Source organism: Hyla sarda, chromosome 1 (assembly GCF_029499605.1).
Source record: "Hyla sarda isolate aHylSar1 chromosome 1, aHylSar1.hap1, whole genome shotgun sequence".
NCBI lineage: Eukaryota > Metazoa > Chordata > Amphibia > Anura > Hylidae > Hyla > Hyla sarda.
Genome location: NC_079189.1, coordinates 287,541,371 through 287,565,961, shown reverse-complemented (window position 1 = coordinate 287,565,961; position 24,591 = coordinate 287,541,371). Strand labels below are relative to the sequence as shown.

General features: G+C 44.7%; 1 protein-coding gene and 1 long non-coding RNA gene across 2 annotated transcripts in view; one reads left to right on the top strand and one right to left on the bottom strand.

Annotated features, from left to right (window-relative positions):
• The window catches only part of TMEM59L (transmembrane protein 59 like), a 174,089-nt gene that overhangs the window by 18,628 nt on the left and 130,870 nt on the right, over window positions 1-24,591 (bottom strand). The window contains exons 3-5 of the mRNA XM_056574802.1: window positions 16,155-16,249; window positions 8,554-8,703; window positions 8,334-8,442 (exon numbers count right to left, since the gene is read on the bottom strand). Of these exons, the coding sequence (XP_056430777.1) occupies window positions 8,334-8,442; window positions 8,554-8,703; window positions 16,155-16,249 (354 nt within the window). The remainder of the gene's footprint in view (window positions 1-8,333; window positions 8,443-8,553; window positions 8,704-16,154; window positions 16,250-24,591) is intronic.
• LOC130369483 (uncharacterized) overlaps window positions 1-24,591 on the top strand; it is a 219,520-nt gene that overhangs the window by 69,800 nt on the left and 125,129 nt on the right. The gene's annotated exons all lie outside the window — the stretch shown is intronic.

Below are 24,591 nucleotides of genomic sequence, written 5' to 3'. Positions count from 1 at the left end.
ACAGAATCTCACGTTATCCATTGGCAATCCTTCAGGCAATGGTAATGGGGTATGAATCCTAGCAATGAATCCATGTGGAAGTTCGCCGATTTTAAGTTGCCACAGTGATGTATTGCACTCAATCAATGGCAAACAATGATGATGATGTGGTGAGGGTGTGATGAGGGCAGATATAATTAATCCCTTGTGTTCATAAAGCCAGGGCATTGTTTATCCTCTACAGCACCCGAAGATATACTGCTGGATCCTGGGCTAGGCATGGGGGCAAATAATGACTCCGACGACAAGTTACGGAACAACGGCAGCTTTACTGAGTCAGACAGATGTAACAGTCTATACAGCTTGGCTAGGCCCACAGAGGTGACCAGTGACTTCAGAGACCACAGGGCTTGCTGGGACTTATAATGGACTTGGAAAATTTGATGCAGGGCCACGCTGACTTGAGACAGATTGAGTTGAGCTGACTTGACTGAAACTGATTCACCTTGTGATCGTGTTTTATTCATTTTCTTCTAGTATATGAAGTGACCAAAAATACACATTTCTGGACTTTGGAATTTTTTAATGCTTGCGCCTTTGACCGTGCGGTTTAATTAACATTGTATTTTAATAGTTTGGACATTCATGCACGTGGCAATATCACACATGTTTAGTTTTTTTTTTTTTACTTTTTTTATTTGAAAAATGGGAAAAGGGGGGTGATTTAAACTTTCGTTAGGAAAGGGTTAATTTACCTTTATAAACTTTTTTCAAACACTTTATTTTATTTTTTTCCCCCATAGGGAACTTTATCATGCAATCTTCAGATTGCATACACTGATCAATGCTTTTCCATAGGAGAGCATTGATCAGTGTTATCGGTGCTCTGCTGCTCCAGCCTGCATGGAAGGCATGGAAGGCTTGGGGCAATTGAACACCGATCAGACAGCAAGGAGCAAGGTAAAAAGCCTCCCACTGTCCTCTCAGATGTTCTGGATGCAGCGTTTTCACCACAGCAGTCCCGAACAGCCCACTAAGCTAACCGGCAACTGTTATCTCCCGTTTTAGATGCTGGGGATAAGATGTCTTGGGGCGTAGTTCCCCTTTAATGCCGGACATCAGCCCGATCGGCGATGTCCGGCATTAGCCGTGGGTCCCGGTTGCTGATAGCACGGGTTTGATGCGCGCTCACCTGCGGAGCGCGTGTCATACAGCAGCAGCCCACAGTGGACGTAAATATATGTCCATTTGCAGAAAGGGGTTAAAAATGGATATGATAATAAATGTTAAGTATAATAATGCATATGCAAATAATAATTCATGGATAAACAATGGAGAATAATTGAAAATATATTTTTTAAATATAATTAAAAAAATTATATAAATGGTAATAGACAGTGAATAGTGTAAATGAAGGTATATATGTGAGTGGGGAATGGAAATGGATTATAAAATAAATTAAATGGTGTTGATGCAGAAGTGTCAAGAGTGAAATAGATCATTAAAAATAAATATGCAATAATTAATATATATATATTTTTTAAATTTGAAAAGTTTTATTGTTTTACAATAAGAAAAACATACAAATCCGATACAGTCGGTAAAATACAACCATATCAGGCAAACCGTAGAACAGTAAGACAAAAACAAGAACATATCACGGTCAACACATGGAAAATGAGGGTCAGTCCCTCAGAGATGACCATAAGGATCTCCAACAAATAGGTATTACAAATAACTTATATATTTTATAGAGAGTGACTATAAGAAATATAAATAAGAACATATGTCAGAGAGAGTTAGCCCTAAACTGACCCTAAAACCACTCTCCCAGCCTACTTGCCCATCCACCCTAAATGGCGGATCGACAACTGGGTGCCAGTCCCTCCCTGAACTTAAGTGCAGGGGCCTAATAAAAACACATACTAATAAATAGTTGGTCACAAACCAGAAACATAACAGGAACATAGAACTCTATAGTATAAAGTTCAGAGGAAACAGATCAGAGAGTAGTACAGAGGACACTATATCAGCGGACATGAACAGAGGACTCAGTGGTCGTGAACAGAGGACACTATAGATAAGCGGTCATGAACAGAACTTCAAAGATCTGAAATTAAGAACTAATAAACATATAGAGTTCAAAACTGGAAATAATTATAGAACACTATTCACACTGAACACAAGACAGGAATAGCAATCCCTCCGAACACCTCCAGTAGACAAGGAGTCCCCATGGAGTGGTAACAGGGATCTAACATAGGACACTGTTCCCACTGGACCCACAAACTGGAAACTCCACTCCACTAACGAAGTAGCCATTATTAAAGGGGTTCTCCGGTGCTTAAACATCTTTTCCCCTATCCAAAGGATAGGGGATATGATGCCTGATTGCGGGAGTCCCGCCGCTGGGGACCCCCGGGATCTTACACGTGGCACCCCGTTTGTAATCAGTCCCTGGAGCGTGGTCTGATTACCAGCGACCACACGACCGCCCCCGTGTGACGTCACGCTCCGCCCCTCAATGCAAGCCTACAGGAGGGGGTGTGACAGTTATGCCCCCTCCTGTAGGCTTGCATTGGGGGGCGGAGCGTGATGTCACACGGGGGCGGTCGTGTGGTCGCTGGTAATCAGACCCGGAGCGAACACGCTCCGGGGACTGATTACAAACGGGGTGCCGCGTGCAAGATCCCGGGGGTCCCCAGCGGCGGGACTCCCGCGATCAGACATCTTATCCCCTATACAAAGGATAAGATAAGATGTAAGATGTGTAAGCACTGGAGTACCCCTTTTAATAAATCCAAATAGACTACTGGCCAGTGGCACACTCCACAGTGTGGTCAGAATGCTGGCCCAGTCAATATATATACAGAGGTATTAACTATTCCCAGACCAGGGAACATAAAACTGTTCACACACAAGAAAATCAAAATGGCTGTGTGTGAACACAGACATAGACAGACATGACACATATACATAAAATAGTGCAGAGTATTTAATGATTGTTTGTTATAATTTCACAGACTATTTGGAAGGAATATAACTCAGCGTGCACCTATAATCAAAGCATCCAAAACCATAGGTAAAAATACCGCAATATGAATAAAGCCACACAAATGCCAGGTACCAACAAAGGCAACATTCAATACAAAAATAGAATAAATGTGTCCATTGTCCATTGCTAATGTTGCTGTCCCCTCAAAATAACTCATCACACAGCCACTAAAGGGGTACTCCGGTGGAAAACATTTTTCTTTAAATCAACTGGTGCCAGAAAGTGAAACAGATTTGTAAAATACTTCTATTAAAAAATCTTTACCCTTCCAGTAAATTATTTTCCTTTTGAATTTCTTTTTTGTCTTGTCCACAGTGCTCTCTGCTGACACCTGATGCATTATCAGGAACTTTCCAGAGCAGGGGAAGATCCCCATAGAAAACCTATGCTGCTCTGGACAATTAAAAAAAAAAAAAAAAAAAACTACAGATCATGGTGCAAAAAATTAGCCCTCATACCGCCCTGGATCCCAAAAAAATGAGATAGTTATAGGTGGTCAAAATAGGGCAAGTTCAAACGTACTAATTTTGTTAAAATAGTTTGAGATTTTTTTTAAAGCAGTACAATTATAAAAAGGCATATAATCATATTGACCCACAGAGTAAAGAAAACATGTAATTTTTACCGTAAAATGTACAGCGTGAAAACAAAACCTTCCAAAATTTGCTGCTTTGCGGTTTTTCCCACAGAAATATTTCTTGTACATACGCTGTACATTTTATGGCAAAATAAGTGATGTCATTACAAAGTAAAATTGGTGACGCAAAATACAAGCCCCATATGGGTCTGTGGATGAAAATATAAAAGGGTTATGAAGGCGAGGAGGAAAAAACAAAAATTCTGAAATAACATTGGCCTGGTCCTTAAAGGGGTACTCCGATGCTTACACATCTTATCCCCTATCCAAAGAATAGGGGATAAGATGCCTGATCGCGGGAGTCCCGCAGCTGGGGATGCCCGCGATCATGCATGCGGCACCCCGTTAGTAATCAGTCCCCGGAGCGTGTTCGCTCTGGGTCTGATTAAGGTCAACCGCAGGGCCGGCGGCGTGAGATGTCACGCCCTCACCCCCGTGTGATGTCACGCTCCGCCCCTCAATGCAAGCCTACGGGAGGGGCACGCTCCACCCCTCCCGTAGGCTTGCATTGAGGGGCGGTGCGTGATGTCACACGGGGGCGGGGGCGTGACGTCACACGCCGCCGGCCCTGCGGTCGACCTTAATCAGACCCGGAGCGAACACACTCCGGGGACTGATTACTAACGGGGTGCTGCTTGCATGATCGCGGGCGTCCCCAGCTGCGGGACTCCCGCGATCAGGCATCTTATCCCCTATCCTTTGGATAGGGGATAAGATGTGTAAGCACCGGAGTACCCCTTTAAGGCCAAAATGAGCCTGGTCCTTAAGGGGTTAATACTGGTCCCTGAAAGTTGATTGTGGCACCTCATGGCAATGAATTCTCTTCTGTCTGACCACAGTGCTCTCTGCTGACACCTCTGTCCATGTCGGGAACTTTCCAGAGCAGGATACGTTTGCTATGGGGATTTGCTCCTACTCTGGACAGTTCCTGACATGGATAGAGGTGTCAGCAGAGAGCACTGTGGTCAGAAAGAAAAGAAATTCAAAAAGAAAAGAACTTCTTGTGGAGCATACAGCAGCTGATAAGTACTGGAAGGGTTAAGATTTTTTTTAATTAAAATTAATTTACAAATCTGTTGAACTTTCTGGCAACAGTTGATAAAAAAAAAATTGTTTTCCAACGGAGTACACCTTTAAGGATTCGGACAATTTTTGTTGCCTTTTCGTTTTTTCCTTCAGAAGATCATAACGCTTTAAATTTTGCACCTACAGACACATATAAAGGCTTGTTTTTTACGTCACCAAAATTAGTATGTTTAAAATGACTCCTATAACTTTTATTTTTCCGCTATATGAGGGCTAATTTTTTATTGGTACCATTTTTGTTTTAATGGGACTTTTTGATTGCTTTTTATAAAAAATTTTATGGTATATGAAGTGATCAAAAATGCTAAATTTTGGATTGGAATTTTTTAACGTGTATGCCATAGATCTTGATGTTTAGCTAACCTTATAATTTAATAATTCGGACATTTATGCACGCGGCGGTACCACATATGATTATTTTATTTCAAAATTAGTAAAAGGGGGGATTCAAACTTATTAGAAAGGGGTTGATTCACTTTTGTTAACTTTTTTTTAACACTTACATTTTTTAGTCCCCATAGGGGGCTATACCATGCAATCTTTTGATTGAATATACTGTTCAGTGCTATGCCATAGGATAGCATTGATCATTGTTATCGGTGCTCTGCTGCTCCAGCCTGCAAGGGCCGTCGTGGCGTCCTCTCAGCTGATCGGGACATCGCAGTTTCACCATGATCACCCCGATCAGCTTCACTGAGCTGCCGGGATCATTTTACTTTTGTTTTAGACTCTGCAATCAACTTTGATTGTGGCTTCTAAAGGGTTAATGACATCAGCCCAATTGGTGGTGCCTGGCATTAACCCTGGATCCTGGCTGCTGATAGCAGTCAGGACCTGACGGGTCTGAAGCGTGTTCAGCTGGGGAGCACGCTTCCAACTGGGTAATGGGACCAGGGTGTACAGGTACGCCCTGCGCCCTGAACAAGTTAAAAACCCTTCATATGAATGAACAAATACTTATAGACAGTGGGGGAGATTTATCAAAACCTGTCTAGAGGAAAAGTTGCTGAGTTGTCCATAACAACCAATCAGATCGCTTGTTTCATTTCTCAGAGGCCTTTTAAAAAATGAAAGAAGCGATCTGATTAGTTGCTATGGGCAACTCAGCAACTTTTCCTCCAGACAGGTTTTGATAAATCTCTCCCAGTATATTTAGCATTTGCAGACTTTTAAGTAGGGATGAAACAAGTCAGTTAATGTAGGATAAAGAAGACATAATGAATGGGTAGATCTCATTGAATGTAGTGTACAGGAGAATTAGCATACAATGTGTCAATATATAGTAAGCATCTGCAGGAGACCTAGTCCTCCTGTTGACAAAAAAACAAAAACAAAACAAAGCCAAAGGAGACCCGAGGGAGGGCCCAGCATAGAGCCTGCAAGTGTCAGAGATCCAAGGTAGTTGGTTATACAGCCTGAAACAGGGGATTCCAAGTGAACAAGTTGAAAAGTAGCTTTTCTCAATGAGTACAGTATATGTGGCACTGATGCATCAGATGGGCCACATCTGGCAGAACAAGAGGAGCGAGCAACAATCTCTTACACAGACACCAGGAGCTTGTACACAGACATGGTGCTCATGTCTGCTCCCATGCTCCTTTCCATTTCAATCAATATGGTTTTTGTAAACAAGATGACCCAAGTTGCCTATATGACTGGCATCATGCATCATACTTTTCTATTTATGGCATCCTCATTTAAAAATTTTGCAATTGTATTTGTTTCCTAATGCAGGTTAAGATTTCATAATTTGGGCTAATAAGAATAAACTACTTGTATGGGAAAAAGAGTATGTTTTAAATTGGCTACTAAGTTTGAAGTAAAAATATCAGTGATGCCCTGTGAAGGGTAGTCACCCTACTTTAAATATTACAAAGATTGGGTTATGTAGTCATACTCTGGATAAAAAACATCTATGGGGAGACGAAAAAGAATGTCAGTCCATTCAAGATTCAGCTGGCAACTATTTTACAACATCCTTATACACTGCACTCAGTGGAGAGGTTTAAAGGTAGTGAATAGCATATTTATGTTATGAAAACAATACACTCTTTTAATACAGTACATTTTCCACTAGATATTCTATCACAGTAGGTAAATGGAAACTGGTAAATCTCTAGCACTACCAGTGCAGGTTAAAGTTTAAATCTGAGCCCAGCTTTAGCACAGAGCCCAATTTCAGCACAGGATTGATAAAAAGGTGAGTGGGAATTTTTTTATTTTGTTTTTTAGAGGACCTATCGGGGGCAGTATCTAGACCTACCTGCTGAAGGCCTGACCTACCTGGGAGCACTATCTACTGGGGGCTCTACCTACTGAGGTCATTATCTTTTAGGGCATTACCTACTACCAACCTACTGGAGCAAATTACCTATTACCTACCTGGGGGCATTAACTACAAACTGAAAGCATTACCTTATTGGGGAGGGGAAATTAACTACCCACCACCATCCAAGCCCTCTACCCTTTTCGCCCAACACACTTACCTACTCCCTCATGTAATGCAGGGCACAAAAGGGGGTATTATTTGGGCATTGAGGGTAGGGAACAGGTGGGAAATGTTCTAGAAAAAGTGTGGAGCCTAATTTGTTGTCTGGCAGATTCTGCAGTGAGGAGTCATGGTTGGAGGGAGACTTCTTGTCGGTCTTAGCAAGACAAAGAAGTAGAGGAATGAGAATGACTCAAATAAGATGCCTCCTGTGAGTCAGTAGATGTACAGTAACTTCACTGTAATAACTTATACAGTCTGCAGCTTCTGCATAGAGCCAAGGTCATCTCTATATGGGCTTTGTATTGGGGGGATATTGGTCTATGCTCACTGGTTTTTATACACTATACACTGTGTTGGTAATGGTAGTTTTCATGATGTGGCTGTATTATTCTCACTTGTATACTGTAATATTATTGGTAATATTGGTCTCAGTATACAGGATTTGGTCTATAACAGTATGTTGGTAATATGTATGGTAATAATATTCCTCTTTCTATACTGGTGTTATTGGTAATATTACTCTCAGTAAAGTAAATCATATCAGCTAGGTAAATGGTAAATTGTTTAACTTTCTGTATGAAAGGAACTTAGATACTGTTTCAGTAATTTGACACACATTACTAGTAAAGTATGAGAGATGGCATCTCATCACAGTTGCAAAATAAATACCCGTCTCTGCTGGCCTTGTCTTTTAAACTGCACAAAGAATAAATCTACTGCTGCACGCCAATGGTTAATGCGCTTACTTTGTTCTTTTGAACTTGTATTGCTATCGCCACGCTATTGAATGATTGAGCCACCCACTAAGTGCTAGTTGACCATGGGCAATGCCATGATCATACCAGAGATGTACTGTGGCGTCTGTGTGATATGCTCGGGCAGTGCCAACTCTTGTATCTAGCCTAGTGTAAATAAATACCTTGTTTACTAGAAAAAAACATGAAAATAGGTCTATCAACAGTAAACTAAGAAACCTGGAATATGTTCCTACTAAGGAAGCTATAAGTGGGAATTAATAAATGAACATAACGTTAGGGGTAAACTGATACTTTCTCGTTTATTCACATTATTAAGATATCCTATACCTGTGTGAGGTTTCAGGGTGTTGAATCGTGAGGAAAGCCAAGTCTTTTCAGTGACTTCAGATCTTGGAGCTTGAAGCTCCAGCACTGGGTATTCGACTTCTGGCTGTGACTAAAAGACAATTAAATAAATGTATAATATTAATGTACCATTTTTATTTTTACATAAACATGTATAGCAACACAACATTTGTTAGTAATTGAAGCAAAAATTACATCCTACCTGGAAAACCACAACTTTCCCATCATCAGACTGCAGGTAGAAAGTCCAGGTAGATGAGATAAAGCTCTGTGCTGAACTCACAATATCACTGCAGAAGCCAGAGATCAAGTCAAACATGGAAAAGGAAGTTGGAAGTCTAAGATCCAGCATCTACATTTTACAGAAAAACAAAACACTGTCAGACGCTAAAAAAGACACAACCGTCAAAACACAGATGCTGCTGCCAAATCACTGTACCACTGTACAGAGCAAGCACTTTTTTCTCCTATGTTAGGGCTTATTCACATTAACATCTGCCCCATTAATAAATGCCCGTTATCAATCCATTTGATAATTTTTTGCAAATGGCTGTAAAATAATCCCATTGATGTCGATGGGATTTTTTTTACAATCCTTTATCACCCGTTAGCTTCCTGTTCTGTTTTTTTTTTTTTTTGACAGGGAAAAGACGTTGCACGCAGTATTTTTTCTCCCATGAAAAATAACAGGCTAGAAACGGATATTATTAATTTAACATTGAAGTCTATGGCAAACAGATGAGCCTTTAATGTCATGCGTTTGCACCCAGTTTATAATATCCGTTTTTGAACCGTTATTACTTCTGAGCATGCTCAGAAGAGGTTAAATCAGCGGATACCTGCAGTGCTGCGGGACTACTACTCCCATCATGAAACAGACTTTTTTCTATGATGGGAGTAGTAGTTTCTTCGGCTGCAGGAGTCTGGGGAAGGCTGGGGAGGCTACATTAGTGCTTGTACTACCACCCCCATGATGAAACAGTCTGTTCCATGTTGGGGGTAGTAGTACAGGGGCTGAGGGATTGATCGCATCGGGCTCACTTCTGAGACCTAATGCGATCAGAAGTTATTAACCAGGGGAGCGGGCGGCATGCTCCACTCCCCTGTGATGTGTGGGTTTTTTCTTATATTTTTAACCTCTTGAGGACGCAGGGCTTACCTGTATGCCCTGCGCCCGCTCCCCGCTATGATGCAGGGCCAGCACCGAGGGGCCATTCAGGGCTCCCGGCGGGGTTTTTAAACTTCTACAGTGCATAATAACAATCCAATCTTATTCCCAACTTTCCTTATTCCCAACTTTGTATATTAAATTTATTCCCCACCCCGTGTGCATATTTGATAAATCATTCTCCTGCCCACTCATGTTCTAGCGCTATCACAGCGCACAGCGGGGACATGCCAGTCCATTCCCTGCTGCTCATCTCCGTACCTGTTCAGTCAATAATAATGACTTTATTGGGCGCAGAAAGATGCAATCAGCCGATGATCGTTCGTCAGCTGATCACTGGACCTTTAACACCAACTGATTTTCAGAAAAAAACCTACCTAGGAATGCTGATTCACCCGATAATTGCCCCATGTAAAGGGGACTGAAAGCGTTACAGTCATTAAAAATAATTATGACATCTTGCTCAAACATGTCAAAAGTTGTTGATGGCACCAAGTCTTACTCCTGACACCTGCTTCGATCGTGAGATCTTAAGCCTGGGAAGTGGCGGCATTGTGCCCCACTGCCTGGATGGCAAATCTGACCATTTCTCTGCACAGACTTCTCTTCACTGGAAATATCCAAAAGCTGTTTGTTAAAATGCTTTAAATACTTAGGCTGAAATAACATGTGCTGTTTTCGTGGACCTTTTTGATGTAGTTTCTTAATTCAAACACAATCTAAAATAGAGATCAGTATTTAACTTGGGATTTCTTTACACTAAAGTTTGTTTAGAACACAATATGCCCCCTCAATGAAAGTCTATGAAAGGGGGCGTGGCGGCCATCACACCCCTTCCGATAGACTTGCATTGAGGGGGCGTGGTGTGACATCACAAGGGGCATGACCATGACATCAAGACCCTGCCACCCGCACCAAGCGGAAGAGGTTTGCTATGGGGATTTGCTCCTACTCTGGACAGTTCCTTACACGGTTAGAGGTGTCAGCAGAGAGCACTGTGGTCACTCTGAAAAGAACAACACAACTTCCTCTGTAGTATACAGCAGCTGATAAGTACTGGAAGCATTAGGATTTTTTTTAATAGGAGTAATTTACAAATATTTTTAATTTTTGGGCACAAGTTGATTTGAAAAAAATTGTTTTCCACCAGAGTACCCCTTTAATTCATGGGCAGGAAGTAGCAGAATGCGTCATATGGACCAGGTCAGTGTACCTGACAGAAAGGGATGTTTTTTCTAGAAGAGTTGCAGAAAATAGTGGTATTTTCCCTTTTCCTAGTCTAAAAAGTGTGAATGAAAGGGGACCATCAACCATATAGCTGCTCAGCGCCTCCTCCGCCTTGTTCAGCTCAGAGGCTGGCCTGGAACACCAGGTTTAACACGTGATGCTCAGGAAAGTTGGGTGCGCTTACATGGGACCATGTAGACTGTTTTTTTTCGTCTAAATTTGTCGCATAAAAAGTCGCAGACTGGCCCCGTGCGACATTTTCTGTGACATTTAGAACTATTTAATTTCATCACCATGAAGTGTTCTCTTTTAGAGCACTTTGTGCATTGATCACTGATTTATCATGTGCGACTTTTTGTGAAATGTCTCACAAAAGTCTCAAGGGCCAGATTTAGAAGATATCCTAGGGCAATTCAACACTGCCCTATAGGAATGGCTCTGTGCTACAATTGTATTAAGGTCAGTGTGACGTTTGATACAAATGTGAAAAAATCCTGTCTTGTCCCTGCAGCTGTGTCTTTGTGCAAAGAGCTAATACACAAAGTGTGGGTGGAAAAGCAGGGCTCTATGCAGTGAGGACAAGCATGGCTCTGTACAGTGAGGAAAAGCAGGGCTATGTACATTGAGGACAAGCAGGGCTCTGTGCAGTGAGGACAAGCAGGGCTCTGTGCACTGAGGACAAGCAGGGCTCTGTACACTGAGGACAAGCAGGGCTCTGATCAGTGAGGACAAGCAGGGCTCTGTACAGTGAGGACAAGCAGGGCTCTGTACATTGAGGACAAGCAGGGCTCTGTGCAGTGAGGACAAGCGGGGCTCTGTGCAGTGAGGACAAGCAGGACTCTGTGCAGTGAGGACAAGCGGGGCTCTGTGCAGTGAGGACAAGCGGGGCTCTGTGCAGTGAGGACAAGCAGGACTCTGTGCAGTGAGGACAAGCGGGGCTCTGTGCAGTGAGGACAAGCAGGACTCTGTACACTGAGGACAAGCAGGGCTCTGAGCAGTGAGGACAAGCAGGGCTCTGTACAGTGAGGACAAGCAGGGCTCTGTACATTGAGGACAAGCAGGGCTGTGTGCAGTGAGGACAAGCGGGGCTCTGTGCAGTGAGGACAAGCAGGACTCTGTACACTGAGGACAAGCAGGGCTCTGTACATTGAGGACAAGCAGGGCTCTGTGCAGTGAGGACAAGCAGGGCTCTGTGCAGTGAGGACAAGCAGGGCTCTGTGCAGTGAGGACAAGCAGGGCTCTGTACACTGAGGACAAGCAGGGCTCTGTGCAGTGAGGACAAGCAGGGTTCTGTACACTGAGGACAAGCAGGGATCTGGGCAGTGAGGACAAGCAGGGCTCTATGCACTGAGGACAAGCAGGGCTCTGTGCAGTGAGGACAAGCGGGGCTCTGTGCAGTGAGGACAAGCAGGGCTCTGTGTAGTGAGGACAGGCATGGCTCTGTACAGTGAGGACAAGCAGGGCTATGTACATTGAGGACAAGCAGGGCTCTGTGCAGTGAGGACAAGCAGGGCTCTGAGCACTGAGGACAAGCAGGGCTCTGTACACTGAGGACAAGCAGGGCTCTGAGCAGTGATGACAAGCAGGGCTCTGTACAGTGAGGACAAGCAGGGCTCTGTACATTGAGGACAAGCAGGGCTCTGTGCAGTGAGGACAAGCGGGGCTCTGTGCAGTGAGGACAAGCAGGACTCTGTACACTGAGGACAAGCAGGGCTCTGAGCAGTGAGGACAAGCAGGGCTCTGTACAGTGAGGACAAGCAGGGCTCTGTGCATTGAGGACAAGCAGGGCTCTGTGTAGTGAGGACAAGCGGGGCTCTGTGCAGTGAGGACAAGCAGGACTCTGTACACTGAGGACAAGCAGGGCTCTGTACATTGAGGACAAGCAGGGCTCTGTGCAGTGAGGACAAGCAGGGCTCTGTGCAGTGAGGACAAGCAGGGCTCTGTGCACTGAGGACAAGCAGGGCTCTGTACACTGAGGACAAGCAGGGCTCTGTGCAGTGAGGACAAGCAGGGTTCTGTACACTGAGGACAAGCAGGGCTCTGTGCAGTGAGGACAAGCAGGGCTCTATGCACTGAGGACAAGCAGGGCTCTGTGCAGTGAGGACAAGCGGGGCTCTGTGCAGTGAGGACAAGCAGGGCTCTGTGTAGTGAGGACAGGCAGGGCTCTGTACACTGAGGACAAGCAGGGCTCTGTACACTGAGGACAAGCAGGGCTCTGTACACTGAGGACAAGCAGGGCTCTATGCAGGTAGGACAAGCAGGGCTCTATGCGGGTAGGACAAGCAGGGCTCTATGCAGTGAGGACAAGCAGGGCTCTGTGCAGTGAGGCTCTGTGATATGCTCCCACCTCACACAGCAAGCTGATTGACAAGCCAGGAGCCGGTACATAGCCCTACTTGTTCTGCCCACACTTGCATTATTTAGAATCCTCACAGAGACACACAGGCTGTAGCTGCAGGAACAGTATTTTTTCTCCCAAAAATATAAAAAATGTTACCATTGGGGAGAGATTTATCAAAACCTGTCCAGAGGAAAAGTTGCCCAATTGCCCATAGCAACCAATTATCTTGCTTCTTTCATTTTTAACAAGGCCTATGCAAAATGAAAGAAGTGAGATGATTGATTGCTGTGGGCAACTGGGCAACTTATCCTCTGGACAGGTTTTGATAAATTTCCTCCTGTATGTTTTGCAAAAAAACAGGTACATTTTCAAGGGAGACTTTTTGTTTTATCATTATTTCTGGTTTAGTGCAGATAAATAGTGATTTTTTAATTCCCATGAATGAGATGGGAATAAGCCATTTGGCCCAAGTTCTAACTTTCTGGCTGATAATAATTCCTTTAATAATACTAAAGGGGTACTCTGGCCCTAATACATCTTATCCCCTATCCAAAGAATATAGGGCATAAGATGTATATAGGGCATAAGATGTATGATCGCGGGGGTCCCGCCGCTGGGGACCCCCGCAGTCTGTCATTGCGCACCCACCTTTGTGAGCTCTCCGCAGCAATGGAGGCTCCAAGTGTCTATCGTGACGACCACGGGGCCGGAGTATTGTGACGTCACGACTCCGCCTCGTGTGACATCACGCCTTGCCCCCTCATTTCAAGTCTATGGGAGGGCTGTCTTTTACTGAAGAGACTAGCCACCTTTAGACCAATGGACGAAGAGTTAATTGAAACCAATACCCAAAACCATCACCAGGTGGTCACTTTTATTTACCATCTGCCAAAAAACTAAATTAAAACCTAACCTCCGCCTGACCTTTTGACAAAGCCACTGTATGTGGTGGAACATGTTGAGGTGAGCAGAGAATTAAGGTTTTAATTGTGTAGTGAGTGTCTCCTCTAATGTATTAGGCATGTGCTACAGGCAAGTTCTGTCTCATGGCACATGACTAACAATATGAAGGTGTACAAAGAGAGAAGGAATTCCACTCATTTGAATTAGTGTGTAGTTTGTTTAATAAAGATTATAATAAAAAGTTAGGAATTTTTGTTTTTGGTGGATGGTAAATTTAATGACCATATAGTGGTGCTTTTTGGCATTGGTTTCACTGAAGAGAGGCTTCTTTCTGACCATTCTGCCATAAAACCCAGATTGGTGGAGTTCTGCAATGATGGTTGACCTTCGAGAAGTTTCTCCCATTTTTGGAGCAAGAGAGATCATTGAGTTTTCGGTCACCTCCCATCCCAAGGACCTTTTTTCCGGAGTCCTTAGTTTGGTGGTGGTGGTGGGGGAGGGGGCAGCTCAAGGAATAGTCCTAGTTGTTCTATTTAACAATTATGGAGGCCACTGTGTTCTTGGGAACTTTGTGGTATCACATCTGCGTGTGTGTTGCCGACCTTGCCTGCCTGACTTCCCCTATGCCCCATGCACATAGTCCAGAGTAGGGACTGTTGCACAGTAGGGGGGGCTGCCATTCAGGGTGAATTGAGGCATGCAGCAGGCATCAAACTGTTGTCTTAAAGATAGTCCTAAAGAACCAATCTGTTGGAAGCTGTCTAAACTCTAAATTTAGTGCAAAACATGCTGCATCCTTGTTAAATAAACCAACCTGGCTTTTACACCTGCTGTCCCAGGCACTTATTTGTCCAACGCCGGATTCAATCCTGTTTCCTCAGTCACCCATCTGTCTATTACTTCTCAGGAAGGCTGCGGACGACTTGATTAATATCTTCATGCGCTACCCATTGTTGTGTTTGAGCTCACACAACCCAATCTGGTAAGCGGCTGAGGATTGTTTCCTTCCTCCCCCCCCCCCCCCCCATTTGAACCTGATGTTCTACACACTGAGCCCCATCCACCCTTTTCTCTTTTAAACTCACTTAAGGTATTTTCACACAGTGCAGATACACTTCAGATTTTCTGCCTGCAAATTACTGTAAGTAGATGATAATTTTTTTCTAAATAAGGCATCAACTTGCTGCATAAAAAATCCTTGTGAAATCTGCATGGAAACTAACCTATTCTGGGAAATCCCCAGTGCCTCCTTTTACGTTACAGAAATACTGCAGATTTATTACAGATTTTCTTTGCTGAACTTTGTGGGTAAGTCAAAATCTGCAGCTGTTTGTTTTCTAGTAAAATTTACTCTCTGCTATCTAAATTTTTATTTAGATAATCCTCAGCAAAAAATTGTAGTTGCTAATCTGCAACAAATTCACACCATAATTCACACTATTTATTGTGAATTTTTTTAAATTGATGTACCTACAAAAATTCTGCAGATTTCCTGCTATAGATATCTTGTTGCATTTTTGACCACAGTTTCCATTGATTTAGGGTCAACAGCTCTCTCTTCCAATCTTCTCATACACATGAGCTAAAAAAACTACTTTGATTGGCGTCACTAGAGCTGCCATGCCCATTTCATATGACTAATACCAGACACTTCCAATGTTGTATTATAGCTTCCTGCAGCATTACACAGAGCAGTGTTTACCAAATATGGTCCTCGAGTATTCCCAACAGGTCATATTTTCAGGATTTCCTTAGTCCCTCATAGGTGATATAATTATGGTCAGTGCATCAAGCATCACCACAATTATATCACCTGTGAAAGACTAAGGAAACCCTGAAAACATGATCTATAGGGGGCACTTGAGGACGCTTGGGAAACACTTGCATAGAGCATATGAGTACAGCATCAGAACTTTGTTCTCCTCACCTGTCAGGTCCTTTGGCTGGTGTGTGGGGCACTGACAGGTTCTTTTTAAGCTAACCAATGACCAATTTGAAATCCTGCTTTCCTTGCGATGTACTTTGCACTTCAGTGCTAAACGTGGAGTTTAGAGTTATCTCACAGTTAATCCAATTTTCAAATTACTTCCATACACAGAGCAGGCACAGAACATATACCGGTCAAAAATGACATTTCATTTATGCAGCAATCATTTTTTGTTACCTTTTCCTTCTGGCTTTCGACTTCGATGAGCTCTTTTCTGCAACCGGTTGTACAACCATATTGCTCAGCTGTTTTGGAATAGGCTTCAGCACAGGCTGTAACAGAAGGAAAATGAATGCATGATTTAACTGCAGGTGGTAAATGGCTCTTTCAAACACAGCGCAAAAAAACTTTTATAAAATTTGGCAATTTTTTACTTTGGTAAATCAACTGATTGATCTTTATTGATAAATATATTTGCACGAACAGCAATGATAGCACTAAAATAAGGTAAAAGAGTCACTCCATATTTGCAACACTTTATTTGAACGTGTTTGAGGAAAAATCTGACATATATGAAGTAATGCCAAAACCCTGTTAAAAAAATAAGTTAACAGCAATGCATCACTCACAACGTCACCCCTTAAGGATGCCACCTGTTTTTGTATTAATGACCAAGCCCCATTTTTCAAATCTGACATATGTCTCTTTAACCGTAAATAACTTTAGAATGCTTGAAACAGGTACTCCAAGGGAAAACAATTTTTTTTAAACCAACTGGTGCCAAAAAGTTAAACATATTTGTAAATGGCTTCTATTTAAAAATATTAATCCTTCCAGTACTTATCAGCTGTTGTATTCTCCATAGGAAGTTGAGTTGTTCTTTTCTTCCTGACCACAGTGCTCTCTGCTGACACCTCCGTCTGTATCAGGAACGGTCCAGAGCAGGAGAAGTTTACTATGGGGATTTGCTCCTGCTCTGGACAGTTCCTGACATGGAAAAAGATGTGTCAGCAGACAGCACTGTTGTCAGGCAGAAATGAAACTATACATCCTCCTGTGGAGCATACAGTAGCTGATAAGCACTGGAAGGTTTAAGATTTTGAAATAGTAATTTACAAATCTCTAAAAAATGTTGGCACCAGTTGATTTTAAAAATATTGTTTCCCAACGGAGTACTCCTTTAAAGGCTAGGTTTCCATTTGTTTTTCTTATACAAGCAAAAATGCCAGAAAAACTGCCAATACTTTTTCATGTGTTTTGGCAGTTTTTCAGGTGTTTTTTCTGCTAATGTGTGGAAACTGCCAATTTTGTTCTCTGTGGCAGCTTTTCACTGCCTTCAGGGTACTACTCTGTGGGTCGAATGCAGGGCGCCCATACCACAAAGTGTATAGCAACAGCACTTACCTCTGGCGGCTTTATAGTATACATTGGTGCATAGTGCACCGATGTATAGTATTCATGAGCCATTACTCCCATCACTATACTGTGCCTGCATCCAGAGGCAGATAGACCCGACGGTCAATTCGGACTCAGTCCAAAGGCCTGGCCAATCCACTACATATCAGGCCTTAGGAACCTTGGTGGAGGGATTCGGATGAGAGGTAATCCTTCACCCAAGAAGGTAAAATTAGTGCATCCATTCTTAGTACTGTACAGGAGCAGGGAACATGATTCCCTTTTCCAGTACACAGGCAATGCTCTGCTTACCCCGAGATGATGTCCAGGCAAGCAGAGTGCTGTGGAGGAGGAAGAGGAGGTCCTGGTGTCAAAAAGGGAGCAGAGGTAAGGTGACCGGGATTTTTATCTGGGGAGGAGTAATTGTGTGCCTTGCCTGGCTGCCTGCCTACCTTCCTTCCTATCTAGATGCCCACCATCCCTATATACCTCCCTACCTGCCCTACATACCTACCTCACTACATTATAAGCCTTCCTTCCTAACTGTCCTATATACCTCCTTCCCTGTCTACCTATAACTCCTTAGGTAACTGCCCTATATAATTACCTACCTGTCTTATATACCTACCTAGCTACATTTTATATCTCCATACCTACCTGCCCTGTATACCTCCCTACTTACCTGTCTGTCTTGTATACCTACCTACCTGCTGTATATACCTACCTACCTGCACTATATACCTACCTGCCTGCACTATGTACCTACCTACCCATCAGCACACCTACCTTCCTGCCTATCTATCTACCTGGAGCCATTACCTACCTACCTTATGGGGGAGGGGAGCTAACATGTTTTCTGGAAAATTCTGCGGTGAAGAGTCATGGTTGGAAGAAGTCTTCATGGCGATCTGAGCAAGACAGAGAAGAAAAGGAAAGAACGACTCCACATGACGCACCCTGTGAGTCACTATACTTAATACCTAACTGCACTGTAATCTGTTATGCATTCTGCAGAGCCTAGGTAGAGCCACAGTTACCGCTATATAGTCACTGTATGGGTGATATTGATCTGTGTACAGCCGGGGTCACCTAGGTATTGTCCTATATATATAATCATTTTATATGGTATACAGATCCTGTGTACCTGGTACCTACCTCCTACATGGTAATTTTTTATAATCACTTTTATGATATACAGATCCTGTGTATGGGGATAGGGGCGGGCAGAGGTGGAGTCTCGCAGGCGACCCTTGCTTTATTTGGTCCGGGGGCCCTGAGTGTTTGCTCCTGCCTGTAGCTATACAGCCTGCGGGCCCAGCTCCTGCTGGGCAGAAGGCACACACCGTATATCTCCTGCCCAGCAAAAATTTACAGTAGTAACAGAATGTATGCATATATCCATTCATAAGACTGTACCCATAGATAGGAAAATGTGTCAGCTCTATATCAAGCTCAAGAGTCAAAGAGGTGATCTGAGCTGCAGGATGCACAACTCTTCCCTCCCCCACCCTGCCCTGGTTTGACTGATTGATGTATAGGGTGATGATGTATGGGGAGGGAGGAGGCATGCATGCTGTGGCTTTTTAATGCCTCCTTGATACATAAGCCCTGATTATGACATAGAGCTGCAGATGCCCCTTATAATGCAGAATTTATCTGTAGAATTTCAATCTGTGCCTTTGACCACCAATTGAGAAATAATCATGATCTCATCACAGGAAAATCCCAATTTAACACAAAATGACTGGATTGGTGTTTTTTTACCTTAATACATTTAAATAAATGTCACTTAATTCTTGTGCCTTCTACTTACGTCTGTTTGCAGGATATTCATTTTGTCGTTTTTAATATTTCTCTTTACTTATACTTTTATGGCTTCCTAAACCACAGCTAATCAACAAGAACTATTTTAATTGGTATTCATCTTTAGTACCCTGTGTGGCCACACTAGTACCTTCCTTAAAGGAGATATCCAATAGTGAAAATTTTGAAAATAAGTACCTGCCATAGGTTAGACCTTGACAATGCACTTTTCATTATATGTCTGCCCCATCCCGTTTGTATGCTATGCCACTGTGAAAATAGCAGCACTTCCTGGTTATGGAGCCTGAGCTCCCATCATCTTCTTCACTCTGAAAAAAATGACTTCCTCTCAAGTCTGTAACACATAGGCGTGCGCAGCCTATTGCATTAGGGTGTGCACCCTAAAGCACAAACTCACGCGGCGCCCGTGCATATATATATATGTATATATACGCACACAGTTAGTATAGTTCCCCCACATTAGGTGCAGTATAGTTCCCCCACATTAGGTGCAGTATAAGTCCCGCCACATTAGTTGCAGTATAGTTCCCCCACATTAGGTGCAGTATAAGTCCCACCACATTAGGTTGGCAGTATAAGTCCCTGCACATTAGGTTGGCAGTACAGTTCCCCCACATTAGGTTTGCAATACAGTTCCCCCACATTAGGTTGGCAGTACAGTTCCCCCACATTAGGTGCAGTTCAGTTCCCCACATTAGGTGCCACCTAATGTGGGGGAACTGTACTGCACCTGATGTGGGGGAACTGTACTGCACCTAATGAAGGGGAACTGTACTGCACCTAATGTGGGGGAACTGTACTGCACCAGTACAGTTCCCCCACATTATGTACAGTACAGTTCCCCTACATTATGTGCAGAACAGTTCCCCTACATTAGGTGCAGTATAGTTCCCCACATTAGGTGCAGTATAGTTCCCCCACATTAGGTGCAGTATAGTTCCCCACATTAGGTGCAATATAGTTCCCCACATTAGGTGCAGTATAGTTCCCCTACATTAGGTGCAGTATAGTTCCCCCACATTAGGTTGGCAGTATAGTTCCCCACATTAGGTGCAGTATAGTTCCCCCTCATTAGGTGCAGTATAAGTCCCCGCACATTAGGTTGGCAGTACAGTTCTCCCACATTAGGTTTGCAGTACATTTCCTCCACATTAGGTTGGCAGTACAGTTCCCCCACATTAGGTTGGCAGTACAGTTCCCCCACATTAGGTTGGCAGTACAGTTCCCCCACATTAGGTTGGCAGTACAGTTCCCCCACATTAGGTGCCACCTAATGTGGGGGAACTGTACTGCACCAAATGTGGGGGGACTGTACTGCACCTAATGAAGGGGAACTGTACTGCACCTAATGTGGGGGAACTGTACTGCACCTAATGTGGGGGAACTGTACTGCACCTAATGTGGGGGAACTGTACTGCACCAGTACAGTTCCCCTACATTAAGTGCAGTACAGTTCCCCCACATTAGGTGTAGTATAGTTCACCACATTATGTGCAGTACAGTTCCCCTACATTAGGTGCAGTATAGTTCCCTCACATTAGATGCAGTATAGTTCCCCCTTCATTAGGTGCAGCATAGTTCCCCCACATTAGGTGCAGTATAGTTCCCCACATTAGATGCAGTATACTTCCCCCACATTAGGTGCAGTATACTTCCCCCACATTAGGTGCAGTATAGTTTCCCCACATTAGGTTGGCAGTATAGTTCCCCACATTAGGTGCAGTATAGTTCCCCCCACATTAGGTGCAGTATAGTTCCCCCCACATTAGGTGCAGTACAGTTCCCCCACATTAGGTGCAGTACAGTTCCCCCACATTAGGTGCAGTATAGTTCCCCCACATTAAGCTGGCAGTATAGTTCCCCCACATTAGGCTGGCAGTATAGTTCCCCCACATTAGGTGCAGTATAGTTCCCCACATTAGGTGCAGTATAGTTCCCCCACATTAGGTGCAGTATAGTTCCCCCACATTAGGTTGGCAGTATAGTTCCCCACATTAGGTGCAGTATAGTTCCCACATTAGGTGCAGTATGTTCCCCCACATTAGGTGCGGTATAATTCGCCACATTAGGTGCAGTACAGTTCCCTACAAAAGCAAAATAGACATGGAGGCCACCAGCATCTGGGGGTGCTACCTTCCTACTGGCAGGAAGAGGGGGTTAATTTGAGGGTACTACCTTCTTACTGGGCGGGGGGTTAATCTGGGGGTACTACCATCCTACTTGGGGGGAGGGGGTTAATCTGGGGGTACTACCTGCCTACTCGGGGCCCCAGATTAACCCCCTCCCCCCCCGGTAGGCCGGTAGTACCGAAGATTAACCCCCTCCCCCCAGCAGGCAGGTAGTACCGAAGATTAACCCCCCCACCCAGTAGGATGGTAGTACCCCCCAGTTTAACCCCCTCTCCCCCCTGTAGGAATGCAGTACCCCCCAGATTAACCCTATCCCCCCACCCTGTTAGAAGGTAGTACCCCCCTGATGACCCCCTCCCCCCCAGTAGGATGGTAGTACCCCCCCAGTTTAACCCCCTCTCCCCCCCTGTAGGAATGCAGTACCCCCCAGATTAACCCTATCCCCCCACCCTGTTAGAAGGTAGTACCCCCCTGATGACCCCCTCCCCCCCCAGTAGGATGGTAGTACCCCCCAGTTTAACCCCCTCTCCCCCCCTGTAGGAATGCAGTACCCCCCAGATTAACCCTATCCCCCCACCCTGTTAGAAGGTAGTACCCCCCTGATGACCCCCTCCCCCCCAGTAGGATGGTAGTACCCCCCAGTTTAACCCCCTCTCCCCCCTGTAGGAATGCAGTACCCCCCCAGATTAACCCTATCCCCCCACCCTGTTAGAAGGTAGTACCCCCCTGATGACCCCCTCCCCCCCAGTAGGATGGTATTACCCCACAGTTTAACCCCCTCTCCCCCCCTGTAGGAATGCAGTACCCCCCAGATTAACCCTATCCCCCCCCCCCTGTAGGAAGATAGTACGGTGCCCCAGATTAATCCCCTCCCCCCAGACCCAGTAGGCAGATTGAAATAACATTCACTCACTCAGCGCGGTAATCCTGCGAGCCGCGTACCATCACGTCACGCTCTGGGGCTGGCGTCCTTGAATACAGCGTGACGTCCTAATGGTCATGTGACGGCAGTAACGCGCCGTCACATGACCAGACCAACTGAAGGTGAGCCAGAGCGGAGCGGGGCACAAACAGGAGCAGGAGGAAGCGCTGTACGGTGCGCCTGACAGACAGGCGCACCGCACAGCGGGGGGGGCGGGGGTCTGGGCTGGTGAAGGACGGTCGGGCACAGATGGGGGGTGCTGCGGAGCGTCTTGGTGTCACCCGGTGCGGGCCGCACCGCCACTGGATTAGGGTGTGCCTGGGCACACCCCGTGCGCACGCCTATGCTGTAACAAAATGTACACCCCAAAGCCTGCCCATATCACGCCCTACTGTGCCAAATCTCTGCCCTTCTTATTGCTCACCAATCACAGCACTCCTGCTTGAGCCTGAATGAGAACGTACACAGCTCCTCCCCCTGCTCTGTTTACACAGGACCTAATTTATTATGGGGGGAGAGGATGTCCACAGCTCTTCACCTCCATAATGTTTTCAATGTGTGAGGAGACATACTGCACTGCACGGGCTGGGGATGATTTCTATATGTGAGGAGACAAACTGCACTGCAGGGGTTGGGGATGATTTCTATATGTGAGGAGACATACTGCACTGCACGGGCTGGGGATGATTTCTATATGTGAGGAGACACACTGCACTGCACAGGCTGGAGATGATTTCTATATGTGAGGAGACATACTGCACTGCAGGGGCTGGGGATGATTTCTATATGTGAGGAGGCATATTACACTGCACAGGCTGGGGATAATTTCTATATGTGAGGAGACATACTGCACTGCACGGGCTGGGGATGATTTCTATATGTGAGGAGACATATTACACTGCAGGGGCTGGGGATGATTTCTATATGTGAGGAGACATATTACACTGCAGGGGCTGGGGATGATTTCTATATGTGAGGAGACATATTACACTGCAGGGGCTGGGGATGATTTCTATTTGTGAGGAGACAAATTACTTCTGCAGGGGCTGGGGATGATTTCTATATGTGAGGAGACATATTACACTGCACAGGCTGGGGATAATTTCTATATGTGAGGAGACATACTGCACTGCACGGGCTGGGGATGATTTCTATATGTGAGGAGACATACTGCACTGCACGGGCTGGGGATGATTTCTATATGTGAGGAGACATATTACACTGCAGGGGCTGGGGATGATTTCTATATGTGAGGACACATATTACACTGCAGGGGCTGGGGATGATTTCTATATGTGAGGAGACATATTACACTGCAGGGGCTGGGGATGATTTCTATATGTGAGGAGACATATTACACTGCAGGGGCTGGGGATGATTTCTATATGTGAGAAGACATATTACACTGCACGGGCTGGGGATGATTTCTATTTGTGAGGAGACATATTACACTGCAGGGGCTGGGGATGATTTCTATATGTGAGGAGACATATTACACTGCAGGGGCTGGGGATGATTTCTATATGTGAGGAGACATATTACACTGCAGGGGCTGGGGATGATTTCTATATGTGAGGAGACATATTACACTGCAGGGGCTGGGGATGATTTCTATGTGTGAGGAGACATATTACACTGCACGGGCTGGGGATGATTTCTATATGTGAGGAGACATATTACACTGCAGGGGCTGGGGATGATTTCTATATGTGAGGAGACATATTACACTGCAGGGGCTGGGGATGATTTCTATGTGTGAGGAGACATATTACACTGCAGGGGCTGGGGATGATTTCTATATGTGAGGAGACATACTGCACTGCACGGGCTGGGGAGGATTTCTATATGTGAGGAGACATATTACACTTCACGGGCTGGGGATGATTTCTATATGTGAGGAGACATATTACACTGCAGGGGCTGGGGATGATTTCTATATGTGAGGAGACATACTGCACTGCACGGGCTGGGGATGATTTCTATATGTGAGGAGACATATTACACTTCACGGGCTGGGGATGATTTCTATATGTGAGGAGACATATTACACTGCAGGGGCTGGGGATGATTTCTATTTGTGAGGAGACAAATTACTTCTGCAGGGGCTGGGGATGATTTCTATATGTGAGGAGACATATTACACTGCACAGGCTGGGGATAATTTCTATATGTGAGGAGACATACTGCACTGCACGGGCTGGGGATGATTTCTATATGTGAGGAGACATACTGCACTGCACGGGCTGGGGATGATTTCTATATGTGAGGAGACATATTACACTGCAGGGGCTGGGGATGATTTCTATATGTGAGGACACATATTACACTGCAGGGGCTGGGGATGATTTCTATATGTGAGGAGACATATTACACTGCAGGGGCTGGGGATGATTTCTATATGTGA